This window comes from Rhinocladiella mackenziei (genome assembly GCF_000835555.1).
Source record: "Rhinocladiella mackenziei CBS 650.93 unplaced genomic scaffold supercont1.8, whole genome shotgun sequence".
Lineage (NCBI taxonomy): Eukaryota > Fungi > Ascomycota > Eurotiomycetes > Chaetothyriales > Herpotrichiellaceae > Rhinocladiella > Rhinocladiella mackenziei.
In genome coordinates, this window is record NW_013550597.1 from 1292643 (window position 1) to 1311123 (window position 18481).

General features: G+C 50.6%; 5 protein-coding genes across 5 annotated transcripts; 4 read left to right on the forward strand and 1 right to left on the reverse strand.

The window, feature by feature from the left end:
• Positions 1 to 634: 634 nt before the first annotated feature.
• On the forward strand, positions 635 to 3311 carry Z518_10079 (uncharacterized protein; the record flags this gene model as incomplete). The annotated part of the gene is made up of 3 exons (XM_013412695.1): positions 635 to 885; positions 935 to 1021; positions 1076 to 3311. 3 exons carry the CDS (start codon positions 635 to 637, stop codon positions 3309 to 3311), a joined length of 2574 nt encoding a protein of 857 aa, XP_013268149.1.
• Positions 3312 to 4306: 995 nt separating this feature from the next.
• Z518_10080 (uncharacterized protein) lies at positions 4307 to 6705 on the forward strand (the record flags this gene model as incomplete). The annotated part of the gene is made up of 2 exons (XM_013412696.1): positions 4307 to 5357; positions 5405 to 6705. The coding sequence occupies 2 exons, from the start codon at positions 4307 to 4309 to the stop codon at positions 6703 to 6705; spliced, it is 2352 nt and encodes a 783-aa protein (XP_013268150.1).
• Positions 6706 to 7797: 1092 nt separating this feature from the next.
• Positions 7798 to 10623, reverse strand: Z518_10081 (uncharacterized protein; the record flags this gene model as incomplete). The annotated part of the gene is made up of 1 exon (XM_013412697.1): positions 7798 to 10623. The coding sequence occupies one exon, from the start codon at positions 10621 to 10623 to the stop codon at positions 7798 to 7800; it is 2826 nt and encodes a 941-aa protein (XP_013268151.1).
• A 1171-nt stretch (positions 10624 to 11794) lies between these two features.
• Z518_10082 (uncharacterized protein) lies at positions 11795 to 13477 on the forward strand (the record flags this gene model as incomplete). The annotated part of the gene is made up of 2 exons (XM_013412698.1): positions 11795 to 12001; positions 12050 to 13477. 2 exons carry the CDS (start codon positions 11795 to 11797, stop codon positions 13475 to 13477), a joined length of 1635 nt encoding a protein of 544 aa, XP_013268152.1.
• Positions 13478 to 16937: 3460 nt separating this feature from the next.
• Z518_10083 (uncharacterized protein) lies at positions 16938 to 18329 on the forward strand (the record flags this gene model as incomplete). The annotated part of the gene is made up of 1 exon (XM_013412699.1): positions 16938 to 18329. The coding sequence occupies one exon, from the start codon at positions 16938 to 16940 to the stop codon at positions 18327 to 18329; it is 1392 nt and encodes a 463-aa protein (XP_013268153.1).
• Positions 18330 to 18481: the final 152 nt, after the last annotated feature.

An 18481-nucleotide genomic window follows, 5' to 3' on the forward strand; every position in this document is an offset into this window, starting at 1 on the left:
CCTTTGGTCCAGTCCCCTAGCGCCGAACGGCCCTTTAAACATAAGAAGAGAGCTTCGGCAGCTCTTTGGTGCCCTCGGTGCACTCGTGATGGTGGCTTTTGGTCTCAACCAGCTCCCAGCTCCAGCTCCAAAACTACCTCTAGTAAACCAGCTCCCTCTCGGTTCCTGCCGATGCTGAGCCGCTGCCACAGGTACACGGGGCGTGGTCAGGTTCAAGTTCCGAAGCACCTCCAAATTCCTCCAAGATCGATCTGAACCTCCAAGTTCCGTCGAGCCAATAATTTAACTGCGGCGTGGTTCGTCCGTGCCCGCCTGCGCCCGCCTTCCACACTTTCGATCCGTATTCACTCATCAATCTGCACCATCAATTCACTGAAATTCCCTGTCTGTTGTGAGTGGCAGCTGTTGCGAAACCGTGTCTCTTCGTCGCCTCTTGACCTTTCAATTTCGTTCTCTCTCGGTCACGACCTTCTCCTCACCAAATCAAACAATTCCCTCGCTTCGCGATACTCCGATCGACCGCTGCAGCGTCCAAGTACCACCATCAAACGATCGGCAGTGGCATCTCAACATCTAACTGTACACCGACCTACATGCTCCGGTCAATGTCCCTACCAACCCAATCGAGTCCGGAATGTTACTACGATTACCTAAGAGCCTTCATTACCCTCTCACAATCACGAAGGTCGAGAAACGGGTTGGCGAATACGTCACCCGGAACGATGACTTGTTCCTCTATTCCTACACCACCAGAGTGAAGCAGGGTAGTCGTTACGACGACGAAGAGCAAGAGGTGGACAAGAAGTTTGTGACCCACTTTCCGAGCACACTCGAAGGTACAATCAAGGGGTGGAGGGTGTGGGAGGGAGATGTCTTAACTCACCCGTAAGTGTGTCGCCAACACCTGTCGCAAACCGAAATCTGACGGGGCCAGGGTCGACATATGTGAAATCGAAGAGGAATGTCCGCATACCGTCCAATTCCTGGGTATGTGTACCAACTGTGGCAAGGATATGACCAGGTAAGTCGGATGGAATATCCAAGCTGAGGAATAACCTCCTGACCGTCAACCCAGTGTCCAGGCTGGGAGCGAAACCACCGATGCCGATCGCGCACCCATCCGCATGACCCACGACACTCCACATTTGACCATCAGCCGGGAAGAAGCGAGCAAGATAGATGAAGAAGCCAAGCGACGCCTCCTATCAACGCGAAAGCTCTCCCTGGTGGTGGATTTGGATCAAACGATCATCCATGCTGCTGTCGATCCCACCATAGCCGAATGGCAGAAGGACAAGGACAATCCGAATTACGAAGCTGTTAAAGATGTCCGCGCGTTTCAGCTCATCGATGACGGGCCGGGCATGCGAGGTTGTTGGTACTACATCAAATTAAGGCCGGGGTTGGCCGTGTTCCTCGAAAATATCTCCCAACTGTACGAACTCCACATCTACACCATGGGGACGCGACAATATGCCCAGCACATCGCAGACATCGTCGATCCTGAACGGAAATATTTTGGCGACCGAATTCTAAGCCGAGATGAGAGCGGAAGCATGGTGGCCAAGAATCTCGAAAGACTCTTCCCGGTCGATACGAAGATGGTGGTCATCATCGACGACAGAGGCGATGTCTGGAAGTGGAGTGCCAATCTCATTCGGGTCACTCCTTTTGACTTTTTTGTCGGGATTGGCGACATCAATTCAAGCTTTCTGCCCAAGAAGCAAGAGATGCAGAGTACACCAAAGTCCGAGATCAAGAAGGCGGGGGGACATGGTGCCGAAAACAGTGCAAATGGCGAGGTGGAATCCAATGGGGTTGCCGAAGATGGAACATCTACCATTCAAAATGGGACTTCCGCCCTGGAACAGCTCATGGCCATGAGCGGTGGAGATGACCCGGCTGTACGAGAATTGCAGACCAAGGGTCAAGAGGAGATCATCACGTCGCAGCTGGAAGACAAGCCTTTACTCAAGATGCAGCTGGAACAGGACGAAAAGGACGAGGCAGAAGCCGCGGCCAATGGTGACTTGGCCGCCTCTCAATCTACCGAATCCGACTCGAGTGATTCTTCTGATTCTTCAGAAATGACGGCCTCTCCAAAAGCTAAAGCTCGCCACAGTATCTTGAAGAACGACGACGAGGAATTGATTCATCTGGAATCGAGTCTAACAGCCGTGCACACGGCATTTTTTACCGAGTATGATCGGAAGCGATTATCAGGAAAGGGTGGTCGCGTTGCCGAACTTACTGGAAAGCGAAAGGCCCCTCTGCCACACAGCGACGACGACGACGGAACGCCTGTGGACTTAATTTTCGTCCCCGATGTCAAGAAAGTCATGCCAGCCATGAAGATGAGAGTCCTCTCCGGCGTCACGATTGTATTTAGTGGGGTGTTGCCCCTTGGGACCGACATCCAGAATGCGGATATCAGTACATGGGCGAAGACATTTGGGGCCACCATTACAGAAAAAGTTTCTCGAGACGTCACGCATGTAATTGCGGCTCGGCCGGGAACTGCTAAAGTAAAGCAAGCAGTAAAACGAGGAATATTGGTCGTTGGGACCCCATGGTTGATTGAGTCCATGCAACGTTGGCGCAGATTGGATGAAAGACCCTACCTGCTAGAAGGCGTTGGTAAGCAGAAGCACGACGCATCGAGCGACATCGGTGGCGACACACTGGACAAGCCCAATGTCACCACCAACGATTTTCTTCTCAGTTCTTCGGAAGAAGAATCGACCGGATTGGATACAGAAGACGACCAACCAGCACGAAAGAAGTTGAAGTTGGATATCAACCCTGACAAGGCTCCTGAAACTGACGAATTCGAGGACTTGATTGTTGATGATGGCAGCCCCATAACAATCAATGAAGATGAATGGGCAGACATCAACGCCGAACTGAAAGAGTTTATGGGCAGCGACGCCGAGAGTGAGAGTGATACCGACTCGGTCAATTCGGTTTTGAGTCTTCGGGGGCGTCGTGGGAGCAAGAGAAGAAGAGATGGGGATGAGGATGAAGATGGTGAAATCTCGGCGACAGCCCAGACGTCTCGGAGAAATGGCCCCGGTAGTGGTCTCAAAACCGTGGCCAACATTGAAAGCGAGCGGGGGTCACGAGCAACAAACACTCCAGATGTGGAGCAGACAGATGATCAGATACGACAGGAACAACGAGAGGTTGAGGAAGCACAAGAACGTGAAGAATCATCAGAAGAAGACTCAGATGATGAATTGGCACGAGAACTGCAGCGGGAGCTTGAAGAGGCTGACGCTGACGAGGAAAATCCTGAGGAATCTGCATCATGATCTTATTAAATGCTCCGAGAAGATTGGTTTTGTGGCGAATATTCATAGCGAGGCGTCTGGAAGCGACCATGAGTTTATTTCTTTAATGCATCGTTGCGGTATTCATTGGAGCATTCAGGATGGCATAGTGCAGCACATCACGACAAGAGAAAGAGCACAGCGGGCACATCATGAGAGTCTTACGAGGGAATGATCGAACAATAAAGGGATCACCGTCTCAGCGTTGATTTGGTGTAGTGAGTAAATTATGATGTACGAGGCTAGTCGAAACAATATGGAAGCCTTCTCGGTTAAAGGTTAATCCGGATGCCTCACTACTTAACCGCACCTTGATGTTAGTTGTTTATCCTGACGACAAATCTTCCCTTCTCTCTTCCGGACAATCAATACATATACATAGCACTCCTTCGAACCCTTGAAACACCCGGACTTCGATGATCAGGATCAAACGTCGCCATTCGAGCAAATGTCCGTGATGAGAATAAAATACGAGGGATTCGACCTGTGGCGCATTTGGGGGCTGACACAAAACCCCGTCCGCCAGCATTCATCCACCATCCACAACATCTCACCGGCCAATATCCGGACCGGGACTACGGTAAGGGCAGTTTAGGGCATGTTCTATCCGTTGATACTTTTCCCACACGTTTATGGAGCTTCCACTCCTGTCCATCGTTCAACTGGCCTACCTTTCCCGCTATTGATATGTCCTTCCCAAGCTCCAAATTTCCTTTCTTTGCGAACCCTACTCGAAATGAGTTGACGGACCATTCCTACATGAAAAACCCAATTTGGTACCTTGATCCTCTGCTGGTTTGGGGTTAATTCGCTCGTTATTTATAACAGTGACTTGACTCCTGTTTACCAAGAAACTGAAGACTTCTTCAATTGTCCTCTTGTTGGTATTCCCTTTTGGAACTGCCACATTTCTCCAGGCACGATCCAAAGATTTCTGGCTGTGGACGAGCCATCTATATCGACCTCTGTCAAGTAGAATGTTTGAGCCAACGGAACAACACACTTTGGAAGGTTCAGCAAACCTTTCCGATGACCCAATCTACACAAATTCGAGGCCTTGGAGCGCATCAACCAGAAGGCTTTTTCGGAAGAATCTACTTGAAGTCGTGGATGAGAACGAGAATTATTCCAGAGATGTCACCAATCTGGAGAGACCAAAAACAGGAGCAAGCTCTATAACTCTCGTCGCCTTGAAGAACACCCTGATTCTTCTTGCTTTCTCCTTTCCAATCGTTGCATTTGCTCTCGTCCTCAGAATTCCACAATGGTACAGTTTTCATGCCGATTACCGGGTGAAAACATTCACGCACTGCAATTTCAATGGCAAATTTACTCCCGACGCCACACCCTCGATCAGCATGTGGGACAAGTCCGGCTTTTTCTACATCACTGTTGCTTGGGGAAAGATGGCATTTTCGACCGCCAAATTTATAGACATCGTCTGGGACATTGCTATGGGACGCGCCGGTCAAGCTTTCCTGGCCTGGGTCACGTATAGAGTTTCGTCTCAGTATTTGGCCATGGCTATGTACGAAGCGTCAGTGTCTTATACTACCTTTGAATCTTTGGCTTTTGTCCCCCCAACTTTGACAAGGACAGGACGACTGGCGGGAGAACTATTGACAAATCGTGGCTGGAGACCAAGATTGATCATGGTCTGGATCATCTTGTCCTCGCTATTTGTTCTCAGCTTTTCTTCTCTGGTCACCGCCATGTCCGGTTACAGCAGCAACATGTGGGCGGTCATGAACAATTATGAAGGTGAAGCTGTCGATTGGTCAGATTATGAGGTTGTTCAATTTGCCATCAACGACGCCTGGCGCATCGAGGAGCCTGGCCCGGTCAGCATCACGATGGGTAACACGTGCCTTCAGCAAGGGTTCACATCCGATGACGACGATGATGATTCAAACAGTTACTACCGCCGAGATGACAGTGATGAAGATGAAGATGACCACGACGATGAGGACGACGATCCTTTCGAATACGTCCCTTTCAATTGTACCCTGTTCTGGCGAACCGTTCAATGTGAGCTAACGTCCTCATGTGAACACTCGAGTCTAACACCTTTACAGACGTCAATTTATATGGACTTAATAGTGCTCGTAAAATACCCAGCACATTCACTCTGAATGGGAAAACACACAACCTGACTTCGCCAACGCTAAACATCACAACCTCATACACAGCCGCCTCTCTCAAAACCCTTTCCACCTATCTCGAAAACTTCTCCATCGAGCTATCATCTTCTCTGAACTCCGTCAACGACCTCAGCGACTCAACTTTCTGGATCTACGACAACGAAACTTATTCCTGGGACTACGTCCTTGACCATGCCACCTGCCGCTACAGCAAATGGCACAATTGGGGCTTCTCATTTCTTCTCCTGTTCATCACCACTTTACTCCTCGCTGTCTGGACCGTAGGCACCTACGCCTTGTGGCTGTACGTTTATCTCCATGGTCCAAGAAGCGACAGTAGCCAACATGCATCGGGTATGGGGTCAGGGACAATTGGTATCTACCGCTCAAGCTGGGACTTGGTCGAGGCGATGCGAAGAGATCTAGGCCCCCACGCCATCACGTCCGACATGGGCGAAAGGGACATCCGCAACCTCGTGAGACGTCGTCGCGTTGGCGGCCTTCAGGACATCAGATACGGTCCTGGAACAACCCAGAGCCACACGACATTCGAAACTGAAAAACACTCTCATCATCTACCAACAACTACTCCTTCATGCTCACAAAGCCCAATCCAACTGCACCCGACGCGCTGGGAAGAATTCCGCTCCTGGCTATCCCCTTCTTCATTCCACCACACCAGCTCGACTTTCTCCTCAACTTCGCAGCATCCAATCCTCATGCCGCCCGGTACACCAGGAACGATGACTTCGCGAATGTCCTCCACGGCTCCTAGTCCTAGTTTGGCATCTCCAAGCTCGACGATTTTCGGCTTCGCGAACCAACCACTCGCCACGTCGCCCACGGACATGATCTCTGATACTGGCACTGGTATGGTTTTGCCGAATCCAGTCAATGTTGGCAGCCGCAGAAAATCCTCACGACGTCCCAAATTCGGTAGACTCAGACGCATGTCTCTTTCCGGCCACGGTCAACAGCGCGCAAACAAAACTGCTTCTGCTTCTGCTTCCGCTGCACAATTTCCATCAATGCCCTCAATAGCCGCGTCGTGGTGGCTTCCCTCCGCCGTGGCTACGTCTTCGTCCTCGTCATCATCGAGTACAGCGGCACGATCGATCGCAGACGCAGACTCACCAATCCGCGCCGACAGCTGGCCGGAGCGTCGTGGTCCGTCGAAACCCACGACGGAGAATGCTGTTGTATTTAGGAATGATTTGGGCGACGACCAAGCATGAGATCATGGAGATTATTTGGTCATTACTATTTCCTTTTCTCGTTCTATCTCATACGGTGTCTTCGTCTGGCAAGTAGATTAGCTGGCTGGCTAGGGGATAACGATCCCTCGACCGTATAGAATTCAGTTAATAGTCTGAGTTTCGTTCATCTCTGGCACGACTACGATGATGAAAGGGAAATAATTGGGAGTGTTATGGAAAATAGAAAGCAAACGAATTCCTCTTCCCCTCCCGTCAAAAAAAAAAGGAAGTGATTATATTGCTTTCTGAATCTGTGTTGCGACATTGGAGGGGAAATATGAGAATGTGGCACTGCAATAAGGAGTACTGGCTAGTCAATGGTCGATCAGGGATATACTGAGTTGTCCCCATTCCACGTCCATTATGGTTCATATTGGAAGAGGGGCAACTCGGTTTGGTGTCTAATGGCGCGCTCAAACTCCCTAACGTCCTCCTATTCTCTGGCAGACATGCAGTGAACAAAGAAATCTTCGCCACAAGATAATTGGCGTCGTGACAAGTAGGACTCGGGAGACCCAGGGTAGAATCGTTGAGGCCAAAAAGGTCAAGATGTGAATGGGACGCAGAAGGCGTTAATGTCACAGAACACATCTTTTCCAGCAGCTTGACCAGCGTATTCGCGTGGATGGCATTCCCCGTATTATCCGACAATGCCTACAACGAATTGGATTGCAAGCAAACCATTTTGTGGAGGGTACTATCTCAACGGCTATTGAGCTGGAGGACTTGGACAGCCTTCCATAAAAAACGGGCTGAGAGTGACACTGCGCAGCCACACCATACTGCAACAGAGGAATTTGAACATTTGGCCCCGGGACGAAATCAACTCAGGGAAAAGTTCCTTCGCTTATTTCGGCTTAAATTCGCTCGAGGCTAGTATCGTCTTGATCGATGTGACATCTGTCATGTTGCAGATTGGTACACAAAAGTGCAAATGGCCTGATTTGATGAAGGAGACACGCCCTCTGATAGTCCTTCTCTGCTGTACAATCCATCTCGAGGCTATGTCAGCCCATTAGCTAACTGCATCGTCAACTCGTCTTCTCATGAACATATACAGATAGCCATATATTAGGTCTTCGTCGTTGAGCTGTTCAAGTCTTTTTCGATGGACATGTTGCCCTCGGAGGACATGGTCGGTTCCCGAGTTTTCCTTTCCATTTCTCGCTTCTCTCGAGCCCGTCTCGCTTGTTGTCTTCGAACGTTGACAGGTTGATAGACCTCATTGAAATTCATGACAACTCCCAAAAATCTCAAATCCACGTCAGGCTGGTGCGAAAGGTCGTACAACAACATGCTCAGACGAGATCTAAATTCTGCAGATAGATTCAACTGCCTTAACCTTATCGAATTCAGATGCGTTTCATCGTCACCAACACTCAGATTTGCGACTGGCGGGGTAAGCGGTGAGTCACTACCTTCGGACACAAGCTGTGCTCTTTTGGCGGGTCTCCCGGCTGCTAAGGATGTCGGTGTGCTGGCCCTCGTATCGCCCAGGATATCTTTCTCCGTAATACCCCATCTCCCTTGTGCAGTTCGCTGCTCTATTTTTAGATTGAATTGTTGTCGTCTAGTGTACTCCGCAACACTGTAAGAGTAAAGGCCGTCGACAACTTCGCGGTAAGCGAGCATGCATTTCAAGATGTGATGTACTTGCACCACAAGGCTGTCTTCTTGTTGACCAGTGACGGGATGCCGTTGCTGACCGATCAGGCCTTTCTTTGTGATGTTTTTGAGATAGGTGGTGTGAGCTTCGATCAAGTCATCGAGAGTGGCTTCTGGCTTATGAATAGCATCTTGTAGGATTTCCCAGCTGGCTTCAATGACCTCAAACAAGAGATAGTATTGCAGTTGATTGATGAAATGAACCATTTCTGCGACCACACACCTCGACCGTTTCCAGTCATTTCCTAACTTGTCACTTACTGCAGCAAGAACTCCTCTCCCGCCGGTCATACAGCGTTTGCAAGTCGAATTGAGAGAGAACTCTACTCTCTTGATACGCCAGAGCAGATTGAAGATTTTGAGGTATTGTGTGCTTGCCCACTGAGTAATGACAACGTCGCAAGGGGGGCTGATCTTATACTCCAACGTAAAACAATCCCAACCAATCTCACCGCTCGAAAGCTCCAGCATACGCGCATCCAGTCGTCGCAAGACTTCAGCGTCATCATACTGTGCATTCGAATGTCTGATCGCATGTTCAAGCTGTGACGTAAGATTGTGTCGATACATTGAATTCACTGGACGATCAAGATGTTGAGCCAGGGACTCGATCAGGAGGTCGAAGAAATCTCCCTGAGCCAACAGCATGTACTTCTTGATTGCCGTCAAATGGGTAAACAGCCCAAATTTGGTGGACATCAGATGGGTCAATCGTGACATGGTTGTTCGGTACGCCACATCGATGGACAAGGAGAGATTGGCCGTATTGGCGTAATCCAAGGACTTTGAATTCGACTTTGAGTATTGAATGACCCAGTCGGAATCGCCACAGTTGTGACGGATGAAATTGAGGGATTTGCCGATGAGAAAAACTTTCTTAGCAAACTCGGAAGAGATGATTGAGGGGACCATAGCTGAATCGAGCTTGTACTTTTCTTCCCAAATGGACGTGGCTACGTGTCGATGGTCTACCGGCTGCTCAGGGTTTGTGTCCGGTTCTGTAATGAAGAACTCATGATAAGGATCGATCAACTCGCCATCATAGATCCAATGCTTCAACATTTCGTAGAATGGGCGAGCAACATGGGTTAGAAGCCTTTCTGCAAATGATGCAACAAAAGGATCACCATGTGAGGAGGACAAATTGTGGATAATGGAAATCAATTGACCCCCTCGCTTTTGCATGGAGTGTTCCACAATCAGCTTCATCAGTCGCAGGCCCATTGTGGCATCTCTGGTCCATATCAAGCAACGCTTGAGGGTCACGTCAGCCAACCGAACAGCCTTGGGATCCTGACTGTTCTCGACAGTGGCTAGGGCCTGTCGAATTTCAGTTTCCAATGATGCGACCAGAGTCAAATACGAGCGCAATTCGTTATTGATGGCAGAACGAAGACTCTGGTTAATGAGACCGCCATCTTGAGCTGCAGCATATTCGGCAAGGCCTCGATAGAGCAAGCAGGGTTCTGCGAGAGCATGGAGCAAGGAGAGGATAGGGATCGGCAAACAGGGGGGTAGTTTAAGAAATGCGGTGGCAGTAAACTCGAGGTGCGCAGAGGAAACACCCTGAAGATTGAATGGAAGATCTCTCAGCAACTCCAGCTCCGAAGGCCAAATGACCCGTGGCTCTTTTTTGGGTTGGGCAGGTTCTTCCTTTTCTGGCCCCTCGGGTTGTGCTTCATCTTCTTCTGGGGAAGACTCCACGTGATCCCTCTGCGACTGTCGCTTTTTGGACAGCAAGGCTCGGGCGGTGGGGAGGGAAGGCTTGTGCGACTCGCCATCGTCTTGATTTTCTGGGGTCAAAGGTTTCTCTGCAGAAACGGTATGCCGCCGCGGAATGTTTGCGAGTTGATCAGAGTCAGCCAATGGATTTCGAAGGCGCATATCGGGGATGGTTGGATCGGACAGTTTGTAGAGGAGGTAGAGGATTGCCCATTTTTGACTCAGGACGGGAATGGCGAGGAGCCTGGAATAGAGATTGCTAAACCTCGCCGCTTTCTCTGGGGACGCATTTTCGCGAAGTAACTTTCTCTTGATCAGGTCCTGTGCTTGGTTGGTGTCCGAGGGCAAACGGGAGTCGGCACTATGAACAATCTCTTTTGCATTTTGAATAGCTCGGTCAATGCGAAACTCGGTGTTGGTATCGTCTTGGTCGAGATTGGGAGGTGGAACAAGGCTCTCAAATAGAGAGGTTAGGGTCCCGTCGATGCGAGTTAATCGAGGGTCATCCATGGAGCATGTCTGAAAATTTCAGAGCCTCGGTGGCATGACATGTGGTCAGTGTAAGGTGTTCTGAAACCGCATGGCCGGGCAAGAGTGTGTTTGAGAGCGTTGTTCTTAAACGCAGAACTAGTAAACACAGGAAAGATATGTCGAATGTGCCGAAGTTGCGTGGGCTGGGGAATTTTCGTGTATCGGCGCGTTGCGTGTTTGGATGCCACTTGTGTTACAGTAAAAGCTGGGCCTAGCGGTATACACTAAGAGTATAGTTTACGACTGCGTCTGATACCTGCGAAGGGTCCCCATTCGCGTACCACCTCCTGTTCTTTTCGCAACATGTTCCAGGTGCCGCCGTTATCTCCTGAGGAGTTTCCACAACAAATACTACTGTGTATGGATGCCTCGATTCCGTTGCTAAACAAGCTGTCGGATCAGTACCCTCCCGTGGTCGTAGCGAGCCTCGATCCCATCGCCTCCCCCCTTACCGAGAGCTAGTGAAGCCCTTCTCCTCCATCGAAGTTTCTGAATCTTCTTGAGACAAGCTCCACGCGTTTCAGTTGCGCATCATCAACGCCTGAAACGGAAGTCGTTCGTTCGCTTACATGCTCTGCTTCAACACTCCCTCCATCGTGCGTTTTTTCTACGCCCAATCAATTGTCCGAGCCCTCCGACCAAGCATTGCCCAGGCCAAAAAGATTATGAGCATTAAGATCATTCTCGGCAGGATAAGCCTAATGTTAGATACCGACCGCCATCATTCTGTTCCAGATCTGATGCCCCTTTCGACGGCTGCTGCGACGCTTAGGCTTCGGTGGCAGCTCCCTCCGCTGTCAGGCCCGCCCTCTCACAGACTCGGGCGGAGAGAGATATGTTTGTTGATCATACTCCCGCTGTAGCGTGACAGCCGATCTGACATACCCATCCTTGAACGTTTGCTGACCCCCGGACACTTGCCTCAAAACTGAATTCCTCGCCAGAACGGTCGCCTAGTTGCGCTATTCAAAAGTTTCTCGTCCCTTATCAACCATTTAATTCCCTGTCCGACCAAGGCACGGTCCTGACTGGACCTTCAGCGAAATTTGCATGATAGCCAGGGCCGAACCTGCCATATATATCACTTTGAAGGACTTTTGGTTGATTCCTGGACCCTCATCCGCCGCGCAAAAAGGACCAGCCTACAGCCATGATTGAATACCTATTCAAATTATACACTCTTCCTGTTATATTACTCGTCGTTGTTTCTCTGCTCTATCACTATCGCCGCAAACAGCCTACTCTTCCGGCCTTGCCATGGCTCAACACTAAAGATGGAGAATTCTTTACCGGCTTACGAGCAAGATTTCGCTCTACGTTTGCCTACAAGCAAACGATCCACCACGCCTATGAACTGGTATGATTGACCGTGTATACTGAAACCAATCATGGCTGACTGGCGAAGTATTCCAAGAAAAACCGATCTTGTATCTTACCCAGTCTTAATGGCACCGAAATTCTTCTGCCGGCATCGTCGATAACATGGCTCATCAATCAGCCAGAGAATGTTTTGAGTGCCGATGAACCCCATCGTGACGTGCTTCAGACGGATTTTACCTTTGTCCATCCCTGGGTGGTTGGCAATCCTCTCCACCATGAGACAATCAGAAGCGAACTCACTCGACAATTAGGTGCTCTTACCATGGACATTATGGATGAGCTGAGGGCCGCTTTTGATGAAATTTGGGGTGCCGACGTGACACACTGGAAAGAAGTGTGTGTGTTTGAGACACTAATACATATCATTGCGCGCACCAGCAACCGTGTCTTCGTCGGATTACCCTGGTGTCGTGATCAAGCCTTCCTCGCCCATGGCATAGGTTTTGCTACGGCGGTCCCCGTTGCCTCGGTTTTGCTCAGACAGATCCCGACACCACTACGTCCTCTCGCTGCTTTTGTGATAACGAGACCCAATCGACACCACACGAAATCCTTCGCTCGCATCATTCGACCGGAGATTGAGCGTCGTCAGAGACTTCTTGACAATCAAACGGGCGATGTTGAGAAGAAAGTCGGCGAGACAGAGCCTAATGATTTTCTGCAGTGGTCGATCCACCGAGCACGGGATTGTCCAGCTCCAGCGGAAAACGACCCCGACATCATTGCGGAGAGGCTGCTGGCAGTAAATTTCGCGGCCATCCATACCTCGACTTTCAGCATCACAAATGCCATCTTCGACTTACTGGCCACAGACCCTTCCGAGAAATATCTCGATCAACTCCGTGACGAAGCGACAGCGGTTCTAGCCAATGACGATGGCGTTTGGACCAAACAAGGCCTCGCAAAGATGTACAAGGCTGATTCGACCCTACGAGAATCCTCACGGCTAGGCTCATTCCTCGGCGTCGGACTGATGCGCACCGTCGTGAGTCCCACCGGCGTCACTGCTCCCAACGGAACATTCTGCCCCTACCGAAGCAACATCTCTGTGCCGACCAATGGCGTTCATAACGACCCGGATCGGTACCCCGACGCCGCCACCTACAAACCCTTCCGCTTCTCCGATCAGCGCGAAGTCGACGGACACGATCTCACCGAGAAAGACAGCGTCAGCGATGACCCATGCAATCCCAAATCGTCCAATACCGACGACTACATCCGTAAAGCAAACCTGGGCTTCGTCAGCACGTCTTCGACATACCACCCATTCGGACACGGCCGTCACGCCTGCCCAGGCCGTTTTTTTGCGGCGAACGAGTTGAAACTGCTCCTCGCGTACATGATTCTCAACTACGAGTTTGAAATGCTTCCCGAGAGACCTGAGAGCAAGTGGATGGGCACGTCATTGATACCACCCTTGAAGGCGACTATCAAGATTCGACGAAGAGTATGAAGGTCCCGAAAGAGAAAAGAAAGAGGCACGAAAATGCAGTGGAATGGAACCTATAAACTTGTATTATCAAGCATGAAGAATACATCATTATTTTAATATGACATAAAATCGATGGGATGAGCCGGGGTGAGTTAAAAGCAGCTATTATTCTCGGTGCACGATGAGCGCCGTGTAAGGAGTCAACACTTTTGCCAGGGGTGGGAGAATTTCTTAACGCAGTGAGGCCTGGGGGCATGGGGGCTAGCCCCCCATAAAAGACATAGTGATCAACATCTACATATGGTCCATGGACTGGATCCGATGGGGTCAGCCAAAGGACTAGGCAATTTTCCGGATTATAGATTTTCCGGATTGTGAGTGGTTTGCCAACCACGTGATGCAAAAGGCTTGGCAATATCGAACGCAGTAAGGCCTGGTGGTTTGGGGCTTTTAGAATATCCTGTCCGCGGCCCCTCTGGGGTCAACTCTGGATCTGTCATCCCGACCGTTAAAATTCTATGAAGAGGACTCCCACAGCGTGAGATGAATAACCCACCCACTAACTGTTGGTACGCACCCTCGGCGCACCCTCGGGCTAGGCAGGACAAGAACAATCTCATGTCCTAGTATTGACGTTATTGGTAGATTGCGTTGGCCGGTCCCAGGTCTTCCTAGTTCCCATGCCATTTTCTTAGTCAAATGATTCCGCTAGGTCTTGAGTCATTGACCTTGGATCTTGTCGGCGTGTACTGATTGGTTGAAGTGAACTCGGTGTGTCTCATTTTTCAAGCCCAGACTGACTTTGGTCCTGAAAATTGCACTTTACGAGGCTGGGCTGTGTCCTACCTTTTCCTTGTTTGCCACGTCCCCCGTAGAGAACTGATATTCAGAAGCCGAGAGTATCGATTATTGTCCGCATGGAGCTCATGGCAAATTTACCGTGAGTGTTGGGCTAAAAGCGAAGACAAGGGTGTGTTCTGTCCTCGCGATCTGTCCAGCTTTGCCCAGACCTAGGTTGAAAAAGAAGTCAAGACAGCTGGTGTCACGAGTACACTTAGCCGACACGGTAAGTCCTGAGACTCGGATTCCTGTCTTGGGTTCTTTTTCTGACACCACTGCGACGTGTCTTCCTATTGCTTTTTCTAGTCGTTCTCTAACTCTCTTCGAGCATGCCAATTCTGTCGAACTCGCCAAGTTGGCAGAAGCCATTCTGGAGAGGGCTAATCGGATCTTGGAATTTTGCGACTTGAACAACAACCCAGGATGGGGGGAGAGGAAAGCCAGTGGCCCCTCACCCGGGAAGAAAATGGGCATTTCTGGGCGTTGCGAAGATTATGCCGGCTATCCGTAAGGAGAATCTAGGCATAAGTCTCGGATATTCGGCGGTGGCAGACGATCAGGGTGGTTGATGTTATCTTGTGGACAGGGCTGCGATCAGGCTTGCCAGTAGAGGTAAGAGACACGTGGCCTTCTTGGGCCCAAGAAAAGCCACTAGAATTGGCGTCCAAATTGGATCCTCCAGGACTGGTCAAAAAATGATAAGAGTCATTTTGATGTGACAGATGAGCAACAGGCCCAGAACCAAGAACATTGGCGGCCAGAGGGGAGGCAAGGTCCAAGACCGGCCGCGGTCATTACAACCGTCTTGTCTAAGTCAGCATGACACCTCTTTCAAGGCCTGCCCAGACTTGGCGACAATAACGAGCGTCTTGGCGTGCACTGGAAATTGACTTTGGTGGCTTGAATCATGCTTAACAACCTTGAGAGACTTAAGCCTTAGCATTTAAGAACCCTGGTCTAGCCGGCTGACACCTCTTGTGCCGTCGGGAGAAAGTGGCAGCCATCATGATTATTTCGGAAAATAACGCTGTCATCAGATAAGCGCCATCTATCTGAGCAAATCCAATAATTGCAGTTTACAAACCTCGAAAGGCAAAAGGTGGGGGACTTGAGAAGACCAGAAATTCCCGCCAGGCATTCAAAAACAGCCGCCGTCCACTCATCTGCAGCCGAGAGACACCATTTACGCCGTGCCCAGGCCACCAAGAGAAACCAAGACTGTTGGCGGCGTGGCGTTCGGTCACTAGCGCCGGTGCCAAGTGCTGTCTTTTTGACGAGCGAGTCTTGGGCGGACAAGCCGATTTGAAATGCGAAACATGATAGGGATGCTGGATGAACTGAATGAAGATTGGGGCTTGTAAGATTAAGGCAGAGGCAGAAAGTAAGGAAGACAGGTCAGTCAGCAAGGAGGCAGATAAAATGGGTGTTTGAGTTGCAAGGGAGGGTAAATAATGTCTGCCTAGGCCTTGGGAAGGGAGGTTACTCACGGGCTGCCCAGGTCAGGGTCCCCCGAACTCAACTTTCGGGCTCTGATTTTTGAGTGTGCCAAGCATTGAGGAGGAATTAGCAGATTGTCATTGACCTCCTGACAAGCACTCAGTGCGGATCTTGTACACTATTGGTCCCTAGAACGTGACCTTCCAAGAAGATCCAAGAAGCTTGTTCAATTTTCCCAAGGGCCGCCTCGCCGAAGATGCTCGACCTGATACAGCAACTTGATGAAAGAAAAAAAATACTCCGTACGTACAGCATGTCTCAGTACTCAGCAAGGGGGTAAAATATCGGTCGGTTTGTCTCTTCAGTAATACTACGCCTCATGCTCGTATCACCAAAAGCCTAATCCACTCCCTTGTTAGCCCTCGGTTATCTCCTGCCTTGTCGGTTCTCGTCTCTGGCCTTTGGCTTCTCAGTGGCGAACCGGTTACGAGTCCTTTCCAGGCAAGGTGCCAAGGCTGGGCCGAGACGCACAGGCCTCTTAGCGGACGCAGCAGCTTTCATTTTAAGCATAAGCCCAAGCTTGGTGTGGGAACTCCGGCCGGGCGAAGTCCCTCTGCTGTTGCGTTTGCCAGTCAAATTCGCTTCCCTTTCACCAGACTTTATTTCATGGCACAGGCCCACATTTGTCAAGCAATCTCCTCCCAAGAAACGTCTCTGAATTTCCTGGCATTTCTTGTCCTCCGCCAGCTTTGGACTTAGATCTACCCACCGACGCCACCTGAGGAGTAACTGTCAACCTTTTTTTGCCGCGATCTTGCGACTCCGTCTAATTCCTCGCAGCGCAGCGAGCGGAACGAGTGAACTGCCTTCACAGAAAACAGATTGTCACTGGCTTTAAGGTTAACACTGCCATCCCGGTGTAAAACTGTCCAACTGGGCGTTTTGCGCAGTTTATTTGCGCTTGGAGAGGTCTCCAGGACAGCCCAACCGGTGAAAACACCGCATATTTCAACCCAGGAATCCAAATAATACACCGGCACTGCGCGCGGCGAGCTGAGTTGTTTCTGTGAAAGCAATCAGCCCGCCGCGAGTGAAGGTCAAGAGGGTGAGTCGCATGGCACTGTATTCGCTTCTCACGCGAACACAATACTAACGACTCGCTCTAGTCATTGTGTTTGATCCTATCGTTTCATAACCACTCGCTATGGAGACGTACAACGGTCACGTTCGTACACCCACAGACGCCATCATTCTCTTCGAGGCTTGCCGCTTGGGCATCTTGCCACGTGTCCAACGAAGATTGTCCGAGAAAGAGAGGCAGTCGATCAGATCAGGCTCGGTGTTTGTATGGGATGAACGAGAAGCTGGAATGAGGAGATGGACCGATGGAAAGAGTTGGAGTGCTAGTCGAGTGTCGGGGAGTTTCTTAACGTACCGAGAGATGGAAGGAAAAAGAGGAGGAAATTCATTCGTCACCCCAGCTAATCGAAGCACGAAAACCCCCGACAGCGGGAACGACGACCCATCACAAAATGGCGAGGGCGAAGAAGGCCCGGACGGATACCGCTACAAGCCAGATGGTCTCATGAAACAATCATTCAGCATCACGACATCGCAAGGTCAGCATTTGCATCTCATCAGCTACTATTCCCGGTCGCACCCCACGGCCCAAGTATTGCGACAACCCAGTACAGATCCCAATCTGGCTTCCATCCAACCTGCCAAAGGCATGTACCCGGAGTCGACCATCAATGATCAATCTTCGGTCCCGGCGGTAACGAGATCGCCCATGGTGGGAGCGCCTGGTTATGTTGTGAGCCCTGGCGCTCCAGGATATCACAGACCGGCGCCTGCTCCTCCTCATGCCTACATCCCGCATGGTTATATCCCTCATCCCGCCTACATTTATCCCATCAGCCCAATTCACACTCCTCCGGGTCATTACGCCCTGCAACCATATGCCACTCTTCAACCTGGTGTGCATCCTCTCGCCTATCCACCACCGCCCTACGCTCCCCCTCATCCCCTTCCACTCAGCCAAGCCCCGCCGTCCACCTTTGACCAACGCCCTCTCCGAAATACACAGTCAAGATCTTCAATGCCTTCACTACCCACTACCGGCTCCGGACAGGCTCCATTGACGCCGTACAGCACCAGCCAGCCGCCTCCTCCGCCATACCAGTCCAGCCCGGTGGCACCAGCAAATGCTCCGGCTCCAGAAAATGGCAGTGAAAAGGCGGCGACAAGTTTCCAGATCGATCCGAGATTAACAGCCTCTCTGAATGCAGGCGAGGCCCAAACGAGTGGTACACCACAAAAGCCGGAGGAAAGCCAGACTGAATTTCGACCTTCCGAGGCGCCTCCTGCCAGTGCCAGCCAAGCGCCTACCATTACGGCACTGGTCCACAGTATTTCCACGAACTTACCCTCTACGGAGAAACCGCCGAATGAAACAGAGGTAGACCGACAAGGTAGTACAAGTCCCGGCGGTACGAAGAATGGAGCCCCCCCGCAAGACATTCCCAGTGAGAAATTGGGATTCCGAGAGGACAAGAGAGCATTGAGTAAGCTGGATCGTGTGTTCGCCAGGGTCTAATGGTGGCCACCGCTTGATCGGTACATCCGATCGAAGCAAAATGGGGGAGGCTGCATGATATGAGGGCATCCAAAAATGGTGTTCATACTTACCATTGAGCGTTTGCATTGCGGTTCTGGCGCATTTTAAAGGGGCTCTGTTGTGGAGCATTT